The 21,326-nt window shown below is 34.4% G+C and overlaps 1 protein-coding gene across 1 annotated transcript in view; it reads right to left on the bottom strand.

The window, feature by feature from the left end:
• Positions 1–21,326, bottom strand: part of DHX36 (DEAH-box helicase 36) — a 51,084-nt gene that overhangs the window by 22,171 nt on the left and 7,587 nt on the right. Inside the window, exons 2-13 of the mRNA XM_007086283.3 lie at positions 20,529–20,653; positions 19,553–19,784; positions 15,686–15,724; positions 14,183–14,353; positions 12,364–12,443; positions 11,608–11,682; positions 11,291–11,457; positions 9,584–9,665; positions 5,635–5,775; positions 5,291–5,393; positions 4,622–4,709; positions 1,408–1,463 (exon numbers count right to left, since the gene is read on the bottom strand). Coding sequence (XP_007086345.2) covers positions 1,408–1,463; positions 4,622–4,709; positions 5,291–5,393; positions 5,635–5,775; positions 9,584–9,665; positions 11,291–11,457; positions 11,608–11,682; positions 12,364–12,443; positions 14,183–14,353; positions 15,686–15,724; positions 19,553–19,784; positions 20,529–20,653 — 1,359 coding nt within the window. The remainder of the gene's footprint in view (positions 1–1,407; positions 1,464–4,621; positions 4,710–5,290; positions 5,394–5,634; positions 5,776–9,583; positions 9,666–11,290; positions 11,458–11,607; positions 11,683–12,363; positions 12,444–14,182; positions 14,354–15,685; positions 15,725–19,552; positions 19,785–20,528; positions 20,654–21,326) is intronic.

The raw sequence follows: 21,326 nt of genomic DNA, 5'->3' as shown, positions 1-21,326 counted from the left end.
ACCTCAAAAGCACATTAATTTCTAAGACATCATTCTTCCAATCAGAATTACTTCAGATACTGTTCCTTTTCAACATTGCGTTCATTCCTTCACATATGCATCTAACATTTGTACACATACTTATAGGTACACATCATTTTCAATTAAACCATCATTTTCGTTAAACCAAACAAAATCTCCCAGATTTTAGAATGAACCTTATCACAAACTAAATTTCAAATGAAATAGGATTAAATTTACAGAATGTTTTTTAACAAGAACTGTAAAGCAAAATGTTTTTTTGTGTATCAAACTCTTGAGAGAGAGAGAGAGTTCAGTTTAACAATAAGAATTACAAATGATCCAAAACTCTATGGGTAAGGGACACCAACCACCCAGGCAGATGCCAAACTCAGAATGGATAGCAGCGGGCTGTACCACTACATACAAGTTTTTGAAGTCAAACTAAAAAAAATAAAATCTTCAATGGCATCCTTCACAAAGCCACCTGAGTAAAAGGAGAACTTGTGGTCAAGTACCACTTGGCTATAATGCAAAGAAATGCATACATTTATCTCTTCATTTACATCAAAGGTAATCAACAGAAAATAGAATTTCTAATGTAGTCATATAATTTCTAGCAAAGGAATACACAGTTTACTATTAGTGTGTCAGAGTGAAAGTACTCTTCTGTCTGGTCTTTGGAACTAACAGTCCTTCACCCCTTGTCTTCACTTAGGTATGTACTCTAATTGGATTGGCTGAGGCTTACTCAGGATTAAAGAATCAGCAGAAAAGATATTAAAAGAGCCTCAATAAGAAATGCCTTGAGATTTTCTCACAAAAGGAGGGGAAAAAGTACGAGAGAGAGAGAGAGAGAGAGAGAGAGAGAGAGAGAGAGAGAGAGAGAGAGACTTTCTTCTGAGCCATCTCCTTCTATCAGGGCCTGCAAACACTGCAGTCCAGAAAACTATCTTGTCTTTGAGAATGCAGTGTTGATCCTAACAAGGGACATGCCTGAACCTGACAAGAGACAAAACATTCAAAACCATAATAATATATTATTGATAAAACAGGAAATCTCATACCTACAAATACATTAATTCTGTTAAATCAAAATCTCAAACATCAAGCTGTAGTATGTCATAGATAACTGCAACCCAAACAAGTTACTGGTGAAACCAGTCTATAAACTTTTCCCTAATGCTGACAAAACTAATTTGTTAATTACTCAGTTACTCGAGTTTTTGTGCAATTATCCCCTGAAGATTCATTTGCAAAGTTCTTAAAGAAGTGATTTTTATATGGATTACTACTTGAAAATGCACCTTCAAAAAAAATAAAAGAAAATAAAAGATAATAAGCAGTCCTTAATCTGAAGCTTGCCTCAATCTGAAAGACAGAGGATGAATACATTTAACAACATACCTGTGTCTGGTTAACCGTAGGCATCAGTGAATGTAAGGGTATAATAATAAACCTGTCTGAAAATTAAAAAAGAAAAGTAAACTTTAAGATAAACAGTTGCAGAAAAGCTCCAGATTAGTTAAGCACATAATTCTTAATTTATATTACTATGTATAATCGGAGAAACTTTATTCTTTTTATTTTCTTGTTTTCTTAGTGCTCCAGTAAGTTCTTACTGACATTTTATTCTGTCAATTTATTTCACATTGATAAACATATTCCCCAAATTCCTAAAGAATGCTTAAAAGTTAGGAACAATCTTTTCAAATTATGCTAGAAAACATCATTAGTTCTATTCCCATCAGTTAACTGAACATCAAAAAATTCGCTCTAATATGAATATAAGTTTATAGACCTTGGGGGATCCTCACTATTTTAATCATATAGATAATAAGTGAATTTTTAGAGCACTTTAATGAAATTCCCATGTCCACTTTTATGTTAAAAAAAAAAATGAAAGAGCACTGGTAAAGTGACCCACATTTTTAAATGTAATTTTGTTAGAAATGTAAAATCACATTCCTACTTTTTAAGTTTCAAAATGAAATAGTTCAACCCATTCGTGATTACTAGACAATAGGGAGAAAGTTTGGTGTAGTTATTAGTGATGGAAATAAGGGAATGTTAAGGAAGCAAGGGTAAACTTCAAGTTTAGCTATGATTACAAAAAAAATGCAACCCGACTTAAAGACTTAAATCTCTAGCAAGTATCGAGATGACTCAAGATAACTGTATTCCCCCTGCCAAAAACTATTGTTATTCAAAGGAAATATGATACTCCCCAAATCCTCTGATAAGGGTTACAAATCTTAAAAGGTAGTAAAAAGCTGTCAAGCAATTGATATTGCTAAAAAGATTGCTCTGAATTACTTGTCTCTGTAACACAATATGAAATGCATTAACTCGATCAATACTCAGGCCAAAAATAATTTACTTTGAGTTGGATTAGGCCTTAAGATGTAACTTCCATTTTATAAGTATAGGTAAGAAAGGATCAAATGATAATATTATGAAGACTCAGATTCAGACAAGTCTAGAAAGTCGAGGTAGGTGGACCTAGCCTAGTCTTTTCCACAAATCATTACCATGGGGAAGGTAAGGGGGATATGAAAGTGATTATGTGGAGTAAAAGACTTATCTGGCTTACAATTTTCTGTAATTTGAACTATTAGCTGTGAAAGACACTTTTGGGGGAAAATGGGAAAATCTGATTATAGACTGGATTATTAGATGATGTTAAGAATTAGATATAAAAATGGTACTATGGTTATATATTATATAGAAAAGTACATTTTTAGAGATGCATATATTTTGAGAGATAATATATGACAGCCGCAATTTATTTTAAAAAGGAAAAAATTAGATCACAAAAATAATTGCTGCATTGAAGTCATTGGTATATGTTGTTCACTGTACGATTCTCTAGTTTTCTCTAAGTTTAAATGTTTCATTACAAGTTAAAAAAAAATCAGTAGCCAGGTAAAACAATGAAAGTAAAAACAATTCTGTTAAAGGTAACATAATTGGGGTAAAAAGAGTTTAGACTGCTGATATTGCACAACTACAGTAGTCAGTGGGAACAAAGTCTATACTCTTATGAGAAGAAAAAAATAAGTTGATAAGCATTCAATAAATTGAGTTTCAAAATTCACCTTTAGTCAGTATAGAGTTAGACCAATTTTTTTGCCCCTTTTAACATGGTCAACAGAGTACAGCCAATCATTAAGGCTAAATTTTAAAACTATAACTTGAGAAAAAACATTCTTGTTAAACTTTGGAAAGATTTCTTTTTAAAAAGAATTGAGCAGGTGGTTAAAGTATAAATTAATACCTCCTTCCTTGAGAATAATTAGAAAATTAATAAAGTCAATTATAATAACCAATATCACAGCATGTAATTATAGTGTTACATTTTGGTAGATCTTCCTTGTATTTTTCCTGGTAAATATATACACATACTCAACATTTTTTATTTGAAGTAAACTCTACACCCAACATGGGGCTTGAACTCACGACCCTGAGATCAAGAGCTGCATGCTTTACTGATTGAGCCAGCTCAGTGCCCCACACATACTCACATTTTTTAAAACTAAAAGTAGATCATACAGTAGTGTTTTTTTGGGGGGTGGGAGAGACCAACGTTAGAAGGTTCGGCCAAAAAAAGAATCCCAGTTGTTTAAAAAAACAATTCAATTGTATAGTTTAATCACAACTACACTTTTTCTATAGACAAAGGTTATCACTGAAAGTAGTTATTTCATTACAGAGAAGCCCTGATAATCAGATAAAAACATTTTCCAGCTATAGAACAGTAAACAATTTTAATTATAGAGAATGTTTTGAGGACATTACTACAATGGGATTTAACAAAGAATGAAAAATACTGCTTTACTATTTCAGTCAATTAGATCAAAAAATTTTTAGTGTCTTGTAAAAATAAAATGTGTCAAAAGCAATTCAAGAGATTAAGTTTAGAAAATATAATTAGAATTATATAATACTAAATAGAATTTGCTTTGTATTTTACTGATTGGAAGTTAATAATTATTCCTGAAAATGCTCTGGCTGCATTTTATAGGAGAAAAATGGTCCCATATATTTCTCAGACATAAGAGATTATGTCTCTTAAACATGCTATTTAAGCGTTGGAAGCACCTATAGAATTTTTTAAAACTATAGACGTTCAAGTCACATTCTCAGATTTGGGGTGAGGATGGGGTCTGAGTATCTGAATTTTACAGAAGCACCACTAGTGACTTGTATATTCAGAACTGAGAAACCGCTGGGCTAAGGGATAAATTCAACCTTATTTTCTGCCCAATTAAATGCAGCAGTGAGTGAAAAAACAAACGCAAGTACCAACATCTTAACTTTAAGGGCTCAATATTATTAGGCAAATTTAGAAAAAGGAGTAAAATATACTCATAATACCAAATAAAGAACTTCACCATATACCTACCACCTTCATCTAGTGACCTAGAACTTTATTTTTTAAAAAAGAGAGAAAGAGATCCAACTTTTGAAAAAACCCAACCTGGGCTTAAGACCACCAAGTTCCTACAGTGAGGCAGCCTTAGACTAAGCAACGCTTCTTCAAATAAAAGAAAAAAAACACATGCTGCATATGATTTAAGTACTATTCTTAGAATTGTAATAAAATGCATTTCCATAATACCTGATTTAAACATCACTTGTGACATCAAGAGATCATGTAAAGTGCTGATATTGTCCCAGCCTGGTAGGAAGACCAGTATTGCACCATCCTATATGGAGGGGAAATAACCATTACAAAGTATCACATAACCAAACACACTAAATGTAAACTTCTGTGCACACTTAAACTAGCTTCAGAAGTTTTATTTACTGATTGTAACTAAAGAATAGAAGCTCACTCTTTTTAATGTTTATTTTGAGAGAGAGAGAGAGAGAGAGAGAGAGAAAGCAAGTGAGGGAGGGGCAGAGAAAGAGGGAGAGAGTTCTCTCAAAGCCCAAAGAGGTTCTGTGCTGCCAGTGTGGAGCCCCATGTAGGGCTCAATCTCACAAACTGAGATCATGACTTGAGCTCAAATCAAGAGTTGGATGCTTAACTGACTGAGCCACCTAGTCATCCTGAAGCTCACTCTTTAAAAATAGGATTTACAACCCAGATATTTCATTTGTTTAGTCTTTTCTTCAAATAGATCAAATGCCTCAATTTTGGTATTCTGAGATTCTTATTTCTAGTGTCAATTTCTTCCATATGCTACTTGTAAAAAGCATTTAAAAAATTATTCTTCTTTTCTCAGGGTCTTGATATACTAATGAAATTAAAATTACATCACTAAGAAACAAACAAAAAACTAACCTCTTCTTCCAAAACAATGTGTCGGATAAGGGCAGCAATCAAATTCAGATCAACTTTATCATCATCGATCATTTCCAGAACATCTACAGTACTTGCAGAATACCTAGCAAAGTTAAATAGGAAGTCATGAAATGCCTGATCAAGTTTCCTAAGGTTCAACCTGTTATCTTAAAATCTTAAAATTAATTCAATCAGCAAATGGGAAAACACAATTAACATATAGAAGTATTACTGGGATAACAATAGTTAGAAACAAATTCAAGAAGACAATCTCTGCTTTTTTGTTTTAGTCATTTAGCCTCTGTGATCCCAAATTAGATTAAAAACAAGCAAAAAACACATACCTTTTTCGCAGTTCCCTTACATAATCTGGCCAGCGTTCTTTATAGATTGCTTCTTTTTCTTCTTTTTCTTGTCTGTTTACATGCCCTTGCATGAAACCCCTCTTAAACTGGGACCTGTGTTCTTTTTGTTCTGGAACATATCTAAAATAAATAAAAAAATTCTTAAATAGCTTAAACCATTTGCAAACTCTCTGGTTTTAGCAAATATCTGTGACTTTTTACTTTCGGGTTTTAAAGAGGATTTTAAAGAACATTTCATTATGCTTTCTAGTGAATGCTACTAAATAGTTTATTAGTAGCTGTTCATTAATATATAAAATCCAACATTTTATATAAAAATCATTTTTCTCTACCAAAGTACATAAAACTTTAGATCATCATTAGCAGTCAAAATAAAAAAAATTAATTCTACAGTAACTTTTAAGTTTGCTCTAAAAAGTTAACATTACTGTTTGATGTAAATATAAATATCACATATAAAATAATAAATGCCTAGTACAAGACTCAGATTTTGAATATATAGGTTTCCAAACCTGAGTGCACATAAGAATCCCAGAGAGCTTATAAAATACAGAATCCTGAGTCCTATCCCTTGTGATTTGGACTCCGTAGGTCTGGTTGGGGTCTGCTAATCTAGGAATTTGAATTAGTGCCCCAGTAAATTCAGAAAATTTATCTATGGACCTACAGACCCACTCATGCTTGAGAACTATTTAATTCTGCTCAGTCTTACAGTCAGAGCCAAATGGCAGAGCCAGAATCTGTATTCAAGTGTCCTATGTGTCAATCCAATATTATATGCCATGACTCCACCACGCCATTAGTGACTGCTAAAAACAGAGGGCGCATCTGCCTAAGAATTCCACCTAACTTAAATGGTTTGAAAGGCATGGGGGTGGGAGGAGACAAAGAAAAGTGAAACTACACTTTGACCCCAAAGCCCCTGGGAATTCGCCTAAGGAGAGCATCTAGATGGAAAAGGGGGGTCTGGACCATGGGCTTTAGAGTCAGACAGAACTGGACTGATGTCCGTGCTCTGCCACTGACTACCTGTGTAACCTTGGACAAGATATAAACCTCTGCCCTTCGGTTTGCCTATTTGAAATATTATAATACTTTAATAGTATTGGCAGGAGAATAAAAGAAAAATGCAGTAAGATAAAGCACAGTGCCTGACACATAGTAGACACCCAAAAAGTGTTAACCCCTTCCCTATTCAGTACCTGTGACCCAGGATTCCCCTAAGTCTTCGATACATATAGAGGCATCAACTTGAGGTAGGGCAACCTGAGACAGAGATTAGTCCTAGTCAGCAGGATGGACCCACAGTTGGCTCCCTTCCCAGCAATTCCGAAAAACAGAGGTAAGCTTCAACCCACCCCCCCTCCCCGGCCAAGTGCCCAATGACAACCCTCCATATCATCTTCACCCTGTTTCTTTCCCTTCAGTTCAGCTCTTCTTCTGGGAAGGGACAGATGGGGGCTTCGCCTGAAAACTTCTGTCGAGGGATCACCTTCCTTCAACTCCCCTCTTAGGGCTGACTAGGGGATGACAAGGGCACATACACCCTTCTTTTGCTTCCGAGACTCTTTAGTTACAGTTCCCTGAACATTCCCTGCCTTCTACAGAGCTTAAGAAAGCAATTCATCATTAAATAATTTTAGCTTACTGTTCCCTCAAACTTTACTTGCACTACTGTCACCTGTTACTAGAAAATAATTGGTAAATGTGCCACAGTAGGAAGTGAGAGGAATGGTGCAAAGTGGAATTGAAGAGAGAATGCATAATAAAGCTTACTGATGACAAAACCAGAGCACAGACGATTAAGATACCCTCTCTCACTTTTAGTTATGTTCTACCCTCTCTGATATACACACTTCCCTTTTTCCTACCCTGAATTTCACTACTTTCCTCACTTGCCCAGTCTATCCCTGCTACATAACCTCATTCCCAATACATTCTTTACTTCTTCCAGAATGGGTCAGTCATACTTTACAGGACAGCTTCTATGTCTTTCTGTCTACATTTAAGCTCTGAGGATAGGTACCAAGTCTTTCCTTGTTTTATGATCAGACCCTAATGCACAGGGCAGGCATGAAGTTTAATAAAAATCTGTTTAAATGTCCACCCAAAAAATTGAACAGACTTTTCTCCATGTAAAACCGACTGTAGGATCTTTGTTTTCACCTTCCCACCATCACTTCCGTCTTCTCACTTAACAAGTAAGCTGTGGAATCTTAAAACACTAGTGTTTCCCTATCTGTCCGTATATTTATTTGCATGTTTACTATAGGCCAGGCACTGTGCTGTACTCTAGTTATAGAGATGAACAGGACAAAATGCTTGACCTTGGACAAATCTGAAATCTATTCCAAGAGGTAAATATAAAGGTGAAGTACCTGACAATATGGTAAGTATTTTAAGAGATATGATAAACCTGCTACAGGTTGATGAGAAAGAAACCCACTCTATGGGAGGGATAAGAAAAAGCTTAACAGACAGTGAAGTTGGAATTTGTTCTTACATTAATTAAGTTTATACATAAAGGGTGGAGAAGGTGTCTAAAAGGACAACATAGCATGTAACAAAGCACAAAAACGTGAATGAAAGGGCACTGACTGGCATATTAGGGAATGGTACATTTAGCACAGGTACACCAGGAGACACATAAGACTAGAAAAAAAGGATAGAGCCAGATTGTAAAGAGCTTTGGGATGACTAACTAGGGAACAGGAACCTGATCCTATGGGCTGTGTTCTCCCAGCCCTTCCCTCAACAAGAAATTCAAATATTAATTGGTATATCCCCTCGGAGAAGGCTGTTAGTAGCCTTCTAATGGCCAGAGTGCTGAAGGGATCAATAATTTGGGTATACTAGCTGAGGTATTCTGCTACAGGTCATGACAAACATAAAGGTCCTTAAACAAGTTTTTAAAGAAAAATTTCAGGAGGCTTGACAAGGGGGAGAAAGTTCACATAACCAGATTTTGTAGGAAAATACATGGCACTCTCACATATATATGAGAGTGAAGACAGTACCAGAAGAGGAACTACTAGCACGGAAGAGACAATAACAACCTTAAGCAGAGAAAACAGAAATGAGAGGGCACATGTAAGGAGAAAGCTCTCAGGGTTTGTACTGTGGGAAAGGTGGGAGTACAGAATGATTTAGACTGAGTTACTAGGCATGTAGAGCAGTTAACATATCCTGGTATGATTTATCAACTGCTTGATACATATTAGTCTTTGGATTTACAGCTCAGACACTGTGTGGAGGATAGTAACCATGGTAAGGCAAACTTGCAAAGAGAAATTATTTCATTTTAACGTTTTGGTGGAAGCACGGTGGGGAATGAATAGAAGATAATGATTTCAGCTGGAAAAATGTGAGCTTCAAGGTACCTGTGGTACTGGAATGCTGCTGAGTAGAGAGTTAGATACCAAATGCAAAGTTCAGGAAGAGCTTCAGAAGCTCCAGCTCTGAGAGCTGTGAAAATACACAGCTATGGCCATGGAAACAGGATGGCACAGTGAAACCATGAAAGACTGAAAAAAGGCTAATTAAGAACCCTCAGGGGAAATCTTATGTAAAGGGTAGGCAATGGAAGCCAGCAAAAACTGAAAACTTGGTAGGACAATCAGAGGAGAGGTTCAAGCACTAATAACAAAGGTTCCCAAACTTTGCTGTCCAGGGAGCTTTAAAAAACTGATGCCTGGCTACCAGCCCAGATTTTGTAATGTAATTAAGGTAGGGAGTGTGAATTGGGCATCTGGATTTTAAAGGGCTCCAGGTGATTTTAATGTGCAACCAAGTCTAGGAATCCCTGATTTAAGGAAAAAAGATGTTTTAGAAGGTAGTGGTTAAAAAAGAGCTTCTGAGATTAAAGTTTAACAGAAAAAAAAGGTGGCATTAGTATTTTTAAAGCTCTTATTTCCTAATATTTACTTACCTTATTTTTTCAATTATATCTTCCAAAAGATACTCCGCAACCGGAAAAGTAAAACCAGGTATGTGTATCATTGGACAGTTACCTATTATGGCAGACAAGACATAAATCTATACTCAAAATGTTTAAAAAAAAAAAAATTAACAGATTATAAATAGGCCAATACCTTTCTTACCTTTCTTAAGTTCAAAGATGGTCCTGGCACTTTTACAATTGTACCCTATTTTTCCATAATGAATTTAATGAAAAGTAGCAGTCTACTCTTCACTTACTACCATTTTACTGCTACCAAACTGTACACACGCATCACGGTTCTACAAAGTAACACAATATATCAAAGAATAGAGCATTTTAAGTTGGACTCATAACTCAATAGTTGGAAGTCTATTTCCTCTCCATCACTAGTCAAGATGGTACCAGCAGAACCCAAGTTTTAGTGAAATCAACTTAAGAAGCACTACTCTTATGGTACCCAGAATCAGGAAAAGAGAAAAAAAAAGTAGTTTAAATAAGACATAGCAAAATATTAAATTGTTACTTATTATTTTAGAAACACTAGTTAAAAAAAAAAAAAAAAAAAAAAACTACCTCTCTTAGTACTGTTACTTAAATGCTACTTCTATTTCAGACCATGCAAAATAAGCAGTATACATTGTAAACCAAGGCCAACATGGCATCAGAGGTCAAAAAGTATCTCAGGTGGTGTCACAGCTCTGCCTGTGAATTGCACAAGTTTGAGCAGTTTATTCAATGTTAGGTCTGGACCATGCATCAAAACAACAACAAACAAACAAAACAATACAAGCAACTAATTTCACACGTCTTTAAGCTTCCATTTTAACTATTCACCCTTACCCCACCCCCCACCATTTTCCTCTCCTTCTCCTACAACTGGAAGCAAAACAGATAAGCATATTTTTTAAAAAATGTACTCTACAGCTAGTCAAAATTTGTTTCAAATCCTCTCAACTCTTTTTTTAAACATTTACTTATTTTTGAGAGACAGTGAGCGAGCTGGGGAGGGGTAGAGAGAAACAGGGAGACACAGAATCCAAAGCAGGCTCCAGGCTCTGAGCTGTCAGAACAAGAGCCCAATGCAGGGCTCAAACTCATGAACCATGAGATCATGACCTGAGCTGAAGGTGAAGTCAGACGCTTAACCGACTGAGCCACCCGGGCACCCCTCAACCCTCTCTTAATTATGCAACCATTACAAGGCATACTGGAAAGACACATTGGCAAAAATGGGAATACTAGCACCTACCTCACGAGGTGTTAAGATGATACAGTGCCAAATACAGTACACCTGGCACACTCAAGGTGTTCCAGAAGTGTCCATGAGTACTATTAGTATTAGCACGCTGCCACTCTAGCCTGTGACAGTACATGAAAACCACAGAACAATCACAAAAAAAATGTCCAAAAAATTATTCAAACCTGTGGTTTGAACTCATTGATGCCACCTTAATTACCTGATGGTGGCACCAAAAACCTACATGTCTTCACTCTAACACAGATGATGCCACCTTTCAAAAATAGGCTCAATTCTCTAATCTATGAGATTAGAAGCTAGGAGAATATTTACTAAACATTTAAGTACCTGGTACATAGAAATGTATTAGCTTTTTGATTTTTTTTTAAATTTTATTAACTCTAAATTCAGTGGCTTTGTGATAACTTCCTAAAGCAATAATCATAAAATTTACTCACCAAAATATTCTGAAAATTTCTCAGCATTCAATGTCGCACTCATTAATATGACTTTCAGGTCAGGTCGAAAATTGAGAAGATCTTTAATAACAGTCATTAAAACATCTGACTGTAGGTTTCTCTCATGGATTTCATCAAGCACAATATGACTAACACTGGACAAACGCCTGAAGCAAAAGTGTGAAGTATGAAACTTAGTACAAAATTCAACAACGGAACCATTCTACTTTAATAATTAGTAAAATCCAATTTAATACTGACATCTTTTGCTAATGTCTAACTAACTAAATATCTGTCCTGAAGTGAAACATACTCACGAGTCTGACTGCAGCCACTGAAGGATAATTCCTGTTGTACAGTATAAGATAGAACCCTGCTTCCTTGGCAACCGACTGTGAATGAAAGACAGGATATGAGTTTTGGTTTTAGTGTCTTTACTAAACAAATTACTAAGTACCACACAAGTTTAAAAGAAAATCTTCACAATTAACTTTTTGGTTATAGGAATGCTTACCGCAACAGAGTAATGGGAAATACTACATTCAAGTTCACTATACATTATTTTCACTGTCACGATACATCAATGATGTCTTTTTAAAGGCATAACCATTAACATTCAGAAAACAACACTTAGGGGCCTAAATTTCTGTTCAGTGACTGAAAAATCAGTTCATTTAAAAAGCTAAATGGAATCTTGAGCTCCAGAAAAGGACTACAGATATACGGTAAGTTAAAGATACCAAAATCAATAAAGTCAATCGGAGGGGGGGGAATGGCAGTGGATGGTGGTACCAAAAGATACATGACAGCAACTCCTTTCAAGTGCAGTGATGATCTACTAATGTATATCCAGGTAAGTGATTTCTCTAGTCATTTAATAATATAAAAGCACACTTTAAAAAAAGACAATCCAAACAGGAGTTTGTAGTTTGCAAGCTTCCTATGCTGCAGTTACTTTAAATGTCAATTTTAATAGTAATCAACATAAAGATAGGGGGCAATCTTTCTTTTGAATCGCTAACTTCAAAGTTTCACTAAAATCTACCTGTATACAAGAGGTGAACATTCTTTACCTCTGGAGACGAATCTGGTATCCGGTACTATTACCACTGCCACAAGATTCGGCCCTTTCTGCGGCCACTCTCTCTGCAACCTTTAATCAAAATAAAAGACATTTACAAAGAAAATAGGATTTCCTTTAGGACAAATATCTTGAACATCCATAAAATCTGGGATTTCTGGAAAAAATGTTCATCAGATTTTCAGGAGTTAAAAAAAGAGACAGATACTAAAATTCAAGGGTTCTAAAACCGTGTATTGTCCCTTAAAAGCTGCAGACTACTGCCTCTTACATTGACTTTTCACTTTCTCTTAAAAAGCCCTTCAAGGCCAAATTCTCATCGCTATTTTCAAACTGCCTTTCTATATAGCATCCTCTCATTCATCTCTACCTTTCTTTTGAACTTTTCTAAAACAGTTAGAAATCATGGTCTAAACTTATAAACCTTGTATATAATGAGGGCAAATACATGTTGGTACTTTTTGTTCCTCGAGATTTTGTTTTTGGTAGACATTGGTGTTGCTTCATTCCTGGTTCTTGGTTTTGTTCTAAAAGTTATGGCTGCCAAAAATTAACTTGGAATTGATAATCCAATACAGATTTATGTAACTACAAGTAACCAATAGACATCTTGTGACAGAACAGTGATTTATGAGATTAGAAATAGAAAATGGCATAATTAAGAAACAATACTTCAGAAATAAAACTTTCCAGTCAGTACATCCTGTATACACGGAGTTAGGCCACTATTTCACTTTTTATTACTTACTAAATTGCCCATTCAAGTACCAACAGATCTTGGAAAAATAAACAAAAAATAACCTAGTCAGTATTTCTTCCCACTGTCAATATATATGTGTAATATTATATTAGTGAAAATTGATCATATTTTTAACTTACTTAAATCTAGCTATATGATTGTACTATACCAAAAGTGGTTCTTTTTTGCCATTCTGTCATCTTATATAATTTCTAGAAATATGATTCTACCAAAAAGGCTACTGTACTTTCTTTAGAAATCATGGTTTAAAATGTATACTGTTATTTCCTCCAAAGTATTGTCATAATTGGTAACACAGTCTCTAACCAAATTCTTTATTAAATGACCTGGAGATGATAAATAGCAGTATCATACAACTAAACATAACCGTAAATCTTTATAATTTAAATTTACACAAAAAACCATGTAACACTGAAATAAATTCACTATACCCATCAAATGTTGCAAGAAACCCCTAACATATTTAAAGAATACATAACCCATACATTTAACTAGGTCATCTAACTAAACAAACAGAAATGCTGTTGTTTGTAGTAAACATGTACCTCAAAGTGTTAATAGGATAAACCTAAAATAGTATCTTAATTTTTATGATAAATTCCCTCTTATTGAGCAATTGCATTAAAAAAATTTAAAATGCAGCTAAAATATACAAGGCTTCCTGCTTTCACCATCAGTGTACTTACATACTGAAAAACAATCTGAGAACCAAAAAACAATGCTGAATGAATCAAGTGGTAATATTTAAAGCATCTATACTGATGGGGATTATTTGGAGTTTATAATCCCACAAAAATGTATCAGCTTTCTCTTCTTCTAATTTTACACTAAAATTTACCTGAATTTATAATTTATCTTAAACTCATGAACATCTATTATCAATAAGAGGTCATTCAAGATTTTGGTCTTTACTACCAAATATTTACTTTCAAAACAACACATCCTAAATATATTTAAGAACCATTACAAACCTTCAAAGCAGTTTAGTTCCAGCAAGACTAGGAGGATGGAAAATAAGGTGGGGAATTTTAAAAAGTGAGACATTACTTACCGAAATGGCACTAATTCTTCTTGGCTGAGTACAAACTATCCTGCATGCAGATCCTTTTCCTCTTTCAATGTAGTTATCCAAAATGAACTGAGTAACTTGAGTAGTTTTTCCACAACCAGTTTCACCACTTATTACTGTTACTTGATGGTTATCAATCATATTCACTAATTCCTATTTCAAAATGGAAAATAAGTGAAGAACATCACATAGTGACTAACTGAAAAAGTAGTAATCAAAATAACATCAAACTGAAGGTAACCATTTTTAACAAAGGTATTAATGCATTTAAAATTTTGTTAAATGCAATGCTGACAGTTTGTATATCTGGGTCTACCTGTTTTCAAGAGAAAAGCAGCATCAAATTATGAAAAAAACAAACACAAGGCACTATGAAAGGAAAACACACCAACAAGAAGTAGAAGAGACAGCTCTAAGTTCTACACATAAGAATAAACATTAATTAAAAAGAATGCTGAGTGTACGACTACTGAGTACAAGAAAAATCCCAATACCCAACCAACTACTGAAGACATTAAGGGGTTATATCAAAACTCAAACAATACGGCTTTGTCTGCGGAACAAGTTTTGTATGCTGTTCCAGAGAACAAGGAAGTCTATAATGTATTTCCTTTCAAATAATTAAAGTTTGTAAACACCTAAATCAAAGGGGTAAACTTCAAATATCTGGAAAACCTCACATTTGGGGAAGGTCTTTCTTAAAACTTTTAGATAAACACTAATATTTTTAATAGTAATATTCACTATATTAGTAAGACCATCCTACTACTTCAAAGTAGTATTGGAGGTTATTATTATCTACATTTTGAAAACTCACCTTTAAAAATTTTCCCATCTACTTTAACACACTATACATATATCAGAACAAGTTCCAAGTTTAAACAATGAAATTATAGCTTGTACAGCATGTGATTAATTCATTCATTCAATATTTACTGGGGGGGGGGGTGGGGTGTCTGAGTCAAGTAATACATAGTGAACACTTTGTCCTCAAGAATTTACACCAGCCTAAGGGAGGAAAAAACACTGTGGCAGGTGGTACTTAACCAAAACTTTAATCAAAACAAAGTAAGGCTGAGAGAACAGAGTAGGATGGAGGACTGTATTACTTTCTATAAGGTAACTATGTAATAAAGCATAATAAATTAACTAAAGTACTCTATTTTCAGTAGTGTCTCAATTTTAATTAAAATGTTTGGTCTCAAATTAGGAGTAAGGGTATTTACCCAAGATAACTTACATGTGAAAATTCTATTTTTCTTAAAGTTCTAAACATTTCATTTATAGACAGAAATGAGAAAAGTTCAGGAAAATGGTTTCATGACCATTTTTTTCTTTTGGTCTTTCAAAAATTCAAAAGAATAAAATGAACTTTCAATAATATCCTTCAGAGGAAAGTTTTTTAGTTTGTATTTTTTGATATAGATCTTAAAAGAATTATATTTTAAGTATTTTGCAAATTAAAGGATATAGTATTTGTTTTACCTTTTGCATTCCATATGAAGGCAGCTTTTCCCTGAAATGCTGAAAATTAAAAACAATTGTTAATTTTCACAAAAGAATCAAATTACAATCATGGTAATCAGAACATATCATAAATATGCTAGAATCCCAAAATATTATTACTTCATTGATTATGTCAAGTATCAAGACTTAAAAAAGAATTTTTATAAAAAAGAACTCATGAACTTAACAATCCCCTTTATTTTTAAAACACTGAAAAAGAGAATTCCATTACATTCAACAGAGTGGAGACACTTTCTTTGAGTTAAAGTGGCAGTAAAATGCAATCTGATCTGTCATCTAATGTGCATTCTTGTAGTCCCTAAATTACTTTTACCATCTTTTGTTTGTTTTATATATTCATTTTAGATTTGTTTTGCTATCACAATTCATTTTCCCAACCATCAATCCACCATTTACTAATCCATAAGGCACTGGTACAGATTAATTACTTCTGGGTACTTGCCTTTGAGAATCAAAGAAAATTGAAAACAAGTAACATGTGGGGTATCTGGGTGGCTCAGTCAGTTAAGCGTCCGGCTTCGGCTCAGGTCATGATCTCACAGTTCGTGGGTTCAAGCCCCATGTCGGACTCTGTGCTGATAGCCCAGAGCCTGGAGCCTGCTTTGGATTCTGTGTCTCCCTCTCTCTCTCTGCCCCTCCCCCGCTCTCACTCTGTCACTGTGTCTCTCAAAACTAAATAAACATTAAACAAAATAAAAAATAAATACATAAAACAAGTAATATGTGAAGAAAATCTGGTCCTACCATTTAAGAGCTAAGATCTTAAGACAAACTTGGATCCTGAATCCCTCAAAGGTTGTATCTCACAAGGTTGCAAGGAATCTGAATGAAAAACCTTTGTATAAAAAGTAGCAGTTTCTGACACATATAAGCTACTTAATTTTTGGTGAATTGCAACTGAAACACCCAAGAAGAAATGATTAACTCCTGTATCTTTTATTTGATGATGTCTTTGCAATTCCGAAAACCTACACTACATGAAAATGACATACACTTAAGAGTATTATGGTTTACAATGACCTAGGTACATTATAACATGAAAAAACAAACCATAGCTTTAATAAACTTCCTTTATTGAAAAGAAAAAAAAAAGCAGTAAAATTAGAACCATCCCAGGTAATCCAGTATATTATCGCCATTTTTCAAAAATTTTTATTTCTTGAAATATTGCCCTCATCTTTTGCCTACTTGATTTGTCAAAATAGGAGAATAAAAAAAATCCCCCACTATTTTTTTTATTGTGATGTAATTGACATACAACATTATAATAGTTTCAGGTGTATAACATGATTCAGTATCTTCTTGTACTATGAAATGATTACCACAGTTAAGTCTAGTTAACATCCATCATCACACATATTTACAATTTTTTTCTTTATAACAAGAACTTTTAAGCTCTTAGCAACTTTCAAATATACAGGGTAGCATTACTAACTATACGCTATATATTATATACTAGCATTATAATATATATAACACATTGTTTATATATTAACATTATATATGTATACATATATATATATATTAGCATTATTAACTATGCTATATATGCCTGCTTGGTTATGGTCAGTCAGGTAATTCTCAGTACCATAAAAAACAAGGCAATGTGATGACTTGAATGAATTCTAGCAATTTGAAACAAGTTGCCACACTTTTGTTGGTAATTTTTTATTATAATACATTATTTAAAACCATTTAATGATTTCTAGAAGTACTTCATGTACTTCAATGTAACCATCTCAATATATAAATATATAGAAGCTCTCCCATTAAATTTGAAACTAGCATTAACCACATTTGCTTTCTAAATATGTAAATGCTGAAGACAATTACAACCCAATATTCTTTATCAAGACAGACAACCCTTCTATTTCCTAATTTCTGGCTGTAACCCTGAGATAATGAGACAATGAAGATTATAAGCTGCTTGAAGACAGGAAATGTCTTATTAGTCTTCAGAAAACACAGCACAATGACAAACATGTACAAAATGGAAAATTAATATTTATTAAATAAATTATAACAATGGCATATTACCAAAAAGGATTAAAAAGTTGAGCTCTTAAGCACATCTAACTTTTATTTTATTTTTTATTTTATTTATTTTGAGAGAGCAAGAGCACAAGCAGAGAAAGGGCAAAGGAGAGGGAGACAAGAGAATCCCAAACAGGTTCCACATAACCTAGGGCTTGATGGCACAACTGTGAGATCATGACCTGAGCTGAAAAGAAGAGTCAGGGGCTCAACCAACTGAGCCACCCAGGCACCCAACACATCTGAATTTTAGACTGGATTCTGTTACTAGCTGTGCAACTGTAGATAGGTCACTTAACCTAAGATTTTTTCCCCCTCTCCATCACAAATATGCAGAATTTCTTACACAGGGTTGTTGGGAGGTTTAAATGATGTAGTACATGTGAAGTGTTTGTAAGTGTCTAGCCAATAGGAAGGATGTTTTACACATTTGTTCTCCTAACTTCCTTACTGGATCACTCACACATTTTTAATATTTGAGTCTGTCCTCCAAACAAAGCAGAGAGATAGGAGCTAAATCTCCTTCTTTCTAAGGCTATAAAAGAAGCTCTGCTCTCAACCACAATAATCTGAAATGATTAAACTTGAAGTCTCCTGTCCTGGAATCATATTTTCACTACATAGGCATCAAAAAATTACACAATTCCCCTCTGGACAACCTTACTGTTTTTTGTTTTTTTAATTTTTTCATTTTTGAGAGACAGAGACAAAGCATGAGCAGGGGAGGGGCAGACAGAGAGGGAGACACAGAATCTGAAGCAGGTTCCAGGCTCTGAATTCTCAGCACAGAGACCGACACGGGGCTCAAACTCACAGACCTGCGATCATGACATGACCTGAGCTGAAGTTGGACACTTAACTGACTGAGCCACCCTGGTGCCCCACTTTTTTTTTTTTTTTAATTTTTTTAAGTTTATTTATTTTGAGAGGGACAAAGACAGCATGAGCAGGGGAGGGGCAGAGAAAGTGGGAGAGAAAGAATCCCAAGTAGGCTCTGTGCTGTCAGTGCAGTGCCCAATGCAGGGCTCAAACTCATGAAACTGAGATCATGAGTGAGCTAAAACCGAGAGTCAGACACTTAACCGACTGAGCAGTCCAGGTGCCCCTTTACCTCAACTGTTCTAATCAGGATATCCAACCTGATCAACGACAGTCAATGGATCCTTTCTTTCCTATGGGACAGGTGATATTCTGCCTTTCTCACAAAGAGTAATACATATTTGCATATTAAAGATGCGGCCCTCAGAATTTCCTCATTTTCTCTTAAAAGAAATACACGTGAACATTTTATTATATCTATCTCTACAATATCCACAAAGTGTAAATTTTATGTTTTAACAGGAAGGGACCTAAAAATATCTTGCCTACCATAGAAAGAACATACTGAAAAACTCAGAATTTCTGTTGTCACAGTCTTATCTTTAAAATGCTGGTGAACATATGCACATCATAACTTTGGGGTATTTAATTTTATCATCTGTAAAAGGAAGGAGTTGGATTAAATGGTCTAGAAACCTTACAATTCTAACCACCTTGTCTCTTACGACATCTCACAAAACTGTCCAAGAAAGGTTAAACTAATTTCTTCTCCTCACTATGTAAGCTGCTGTAGGTTATATGCAATTCCACTCCCAATGCTTTTCTCTGGTATAAGAGAAAGAATCCCCACAGAGAACAGTCTATAGAAATACCACTGATCTATACCACGTAGCTACTTCTAAACATAAATATATTTTTGTCAAGTGTGAGAAGAAATGACAAAAAACTTTTTCCACATCTTCTTTCCATTACCTGCATTTCAATATACCGAGGGTCACTTTTTTTCTTTTGTAAATCTTCCAATAGTTGTTGGTCTAAGGTTACATCAGGTTCATTTTCTTGCAAGAGATACTCAGAATCTCTGTCAATATATTTGTCCCTGATTCTAAATGTCCTCTTTTCTTGATTTATCAATTTCTTTTCCTGGTCCTCAAGTTTTTTCTCTGAGTTTGGTTTGCTCTCAGCAGGAGCTTCAGTCCCGTAACTATTTTGACAAAATAAAAAAATGATAAAAGGTTAAATGAAGAGCTGCTAGAGCCCTGAAACAAAACAATATGCTATTTATTTTAAAATCACCAGCTATTATTCTTTCTTAGCTCAATTAGGAAAATACTTAGATTTTTATAATGAATTCAAAGTGTTCCTCCGTGTAAATAGATATTACAAGTTATTCCTTGTGTAGCTAAAAAAATTAAAATTCACATAAGTCATCCCTCCATTGCAATGACTTACCGTATTTTTCTGATTTGTCTAAGCTTCATTTCACAACTTCTATTTTCTTCCTGCCACCATTTCTGAGTGCTTATAAATGGGATGCTACATTATACAGTCCCAGAAAAACCTCTCTTAATTTTTCCTCTAAATGGTACAGCCCCTGTAATCATCCTAAAATAGCAACAATTTAACTTCTTACAGATTTCTCCCAGAATTTTGGAAATACAAAGATGGTGAAAAGGAAAACAATGAACAATAACTTAATAATGATCACATATCCAAATAGACTATTCCTACCATTTAGCTTTCTGTGGAATGAATGTGCCATCTGGATTTTTTTCAATCTACCACCAAATAGAGTCAGTCTATATAAGAAAAAGGCTTACTTCAAGGTTAAATTTCACTTATTGAAGAGTCTAAAGAGGTTATTTTTATTATCTTTTTTTCCCCCTAGCCAATGCTATGAAAGAAGTGTTACTCAGTCCATTCTTTAAAAGAATGTGTTTTGCTTTACCCGTGATCTTCAGGAGCAAACCAGGATATCTGTGCTTCTGAATCTTTATCATTCTTAGCTTGGACTGAATGCAGCAGCTGCACAATTTGTTCTTCTCGACGTTCATCCATGTGTACTACAGCTCTCTATTTTGTGCAAAGCAAACAGTATCCTTATCAACACTAGAAAGCATGTACAAAATCATTTGATAACTAAAACAAAAGAGCAGATATATATATCCAACATTCATATGAAACTTAAAATTGCCCTACCAGGTGCTCTAGTCCAATTTCACTTCATAGACCTAATGTTAATATTTTTGTATATATCCTTTTTCTGCTATATATACCTATAAAATTAGCTGCAATATAACTGGCAAAGAAAGTACATTTACATCCCTTACTAAAACTTCGGTTCCTTTTTCTTCTACCCTCTCACATACTGATTATTATAAATTTTTCTGTCTGAAATTTTCAAAGATACTCACAATTAAAGTTACTAAAACACAAATGTTTGGTTTAAAAAAAAAGCTAATTGAAAACTGGAAATAATATTTGGTGGCAATGAGCACTTTAAAGTTCTTACAGTAAAAAGATGAATACATTAGGAAGAAGGCTGAGCTCAGAGGAAATAAATAAAATTGATCAACATTCATGAAGATGATGCTCCAATATGGTGATGATGTAGCTGCTTCAGAAGAGAATTAAACAAACAATACCAGACAGGATAGGAATTACACTGTACACAGTAAGAACAAGAACTTTTACAACTGTTCTTTTATAATTGTACATTGTAACTAGTTGAATTTAAACAGAGTAG

This window comes from Panthera tigris, chromosome C2, assembly GCF_018350195.1.
Source record: "Panthera tigris isolate Pti1 chromosome C2, P.tigris_Pti1_mat1.1, whole genome shotgun sequence".
Taxonomy (NCBI): Eukaryota; Metazoa; Chordata; class Mammalia; order Carnivora; family Felidae; genus Panthera; species Panthera tigris.
This window is presented reverse-complemented; position numbering and strand designations above follow the sequence as displayed.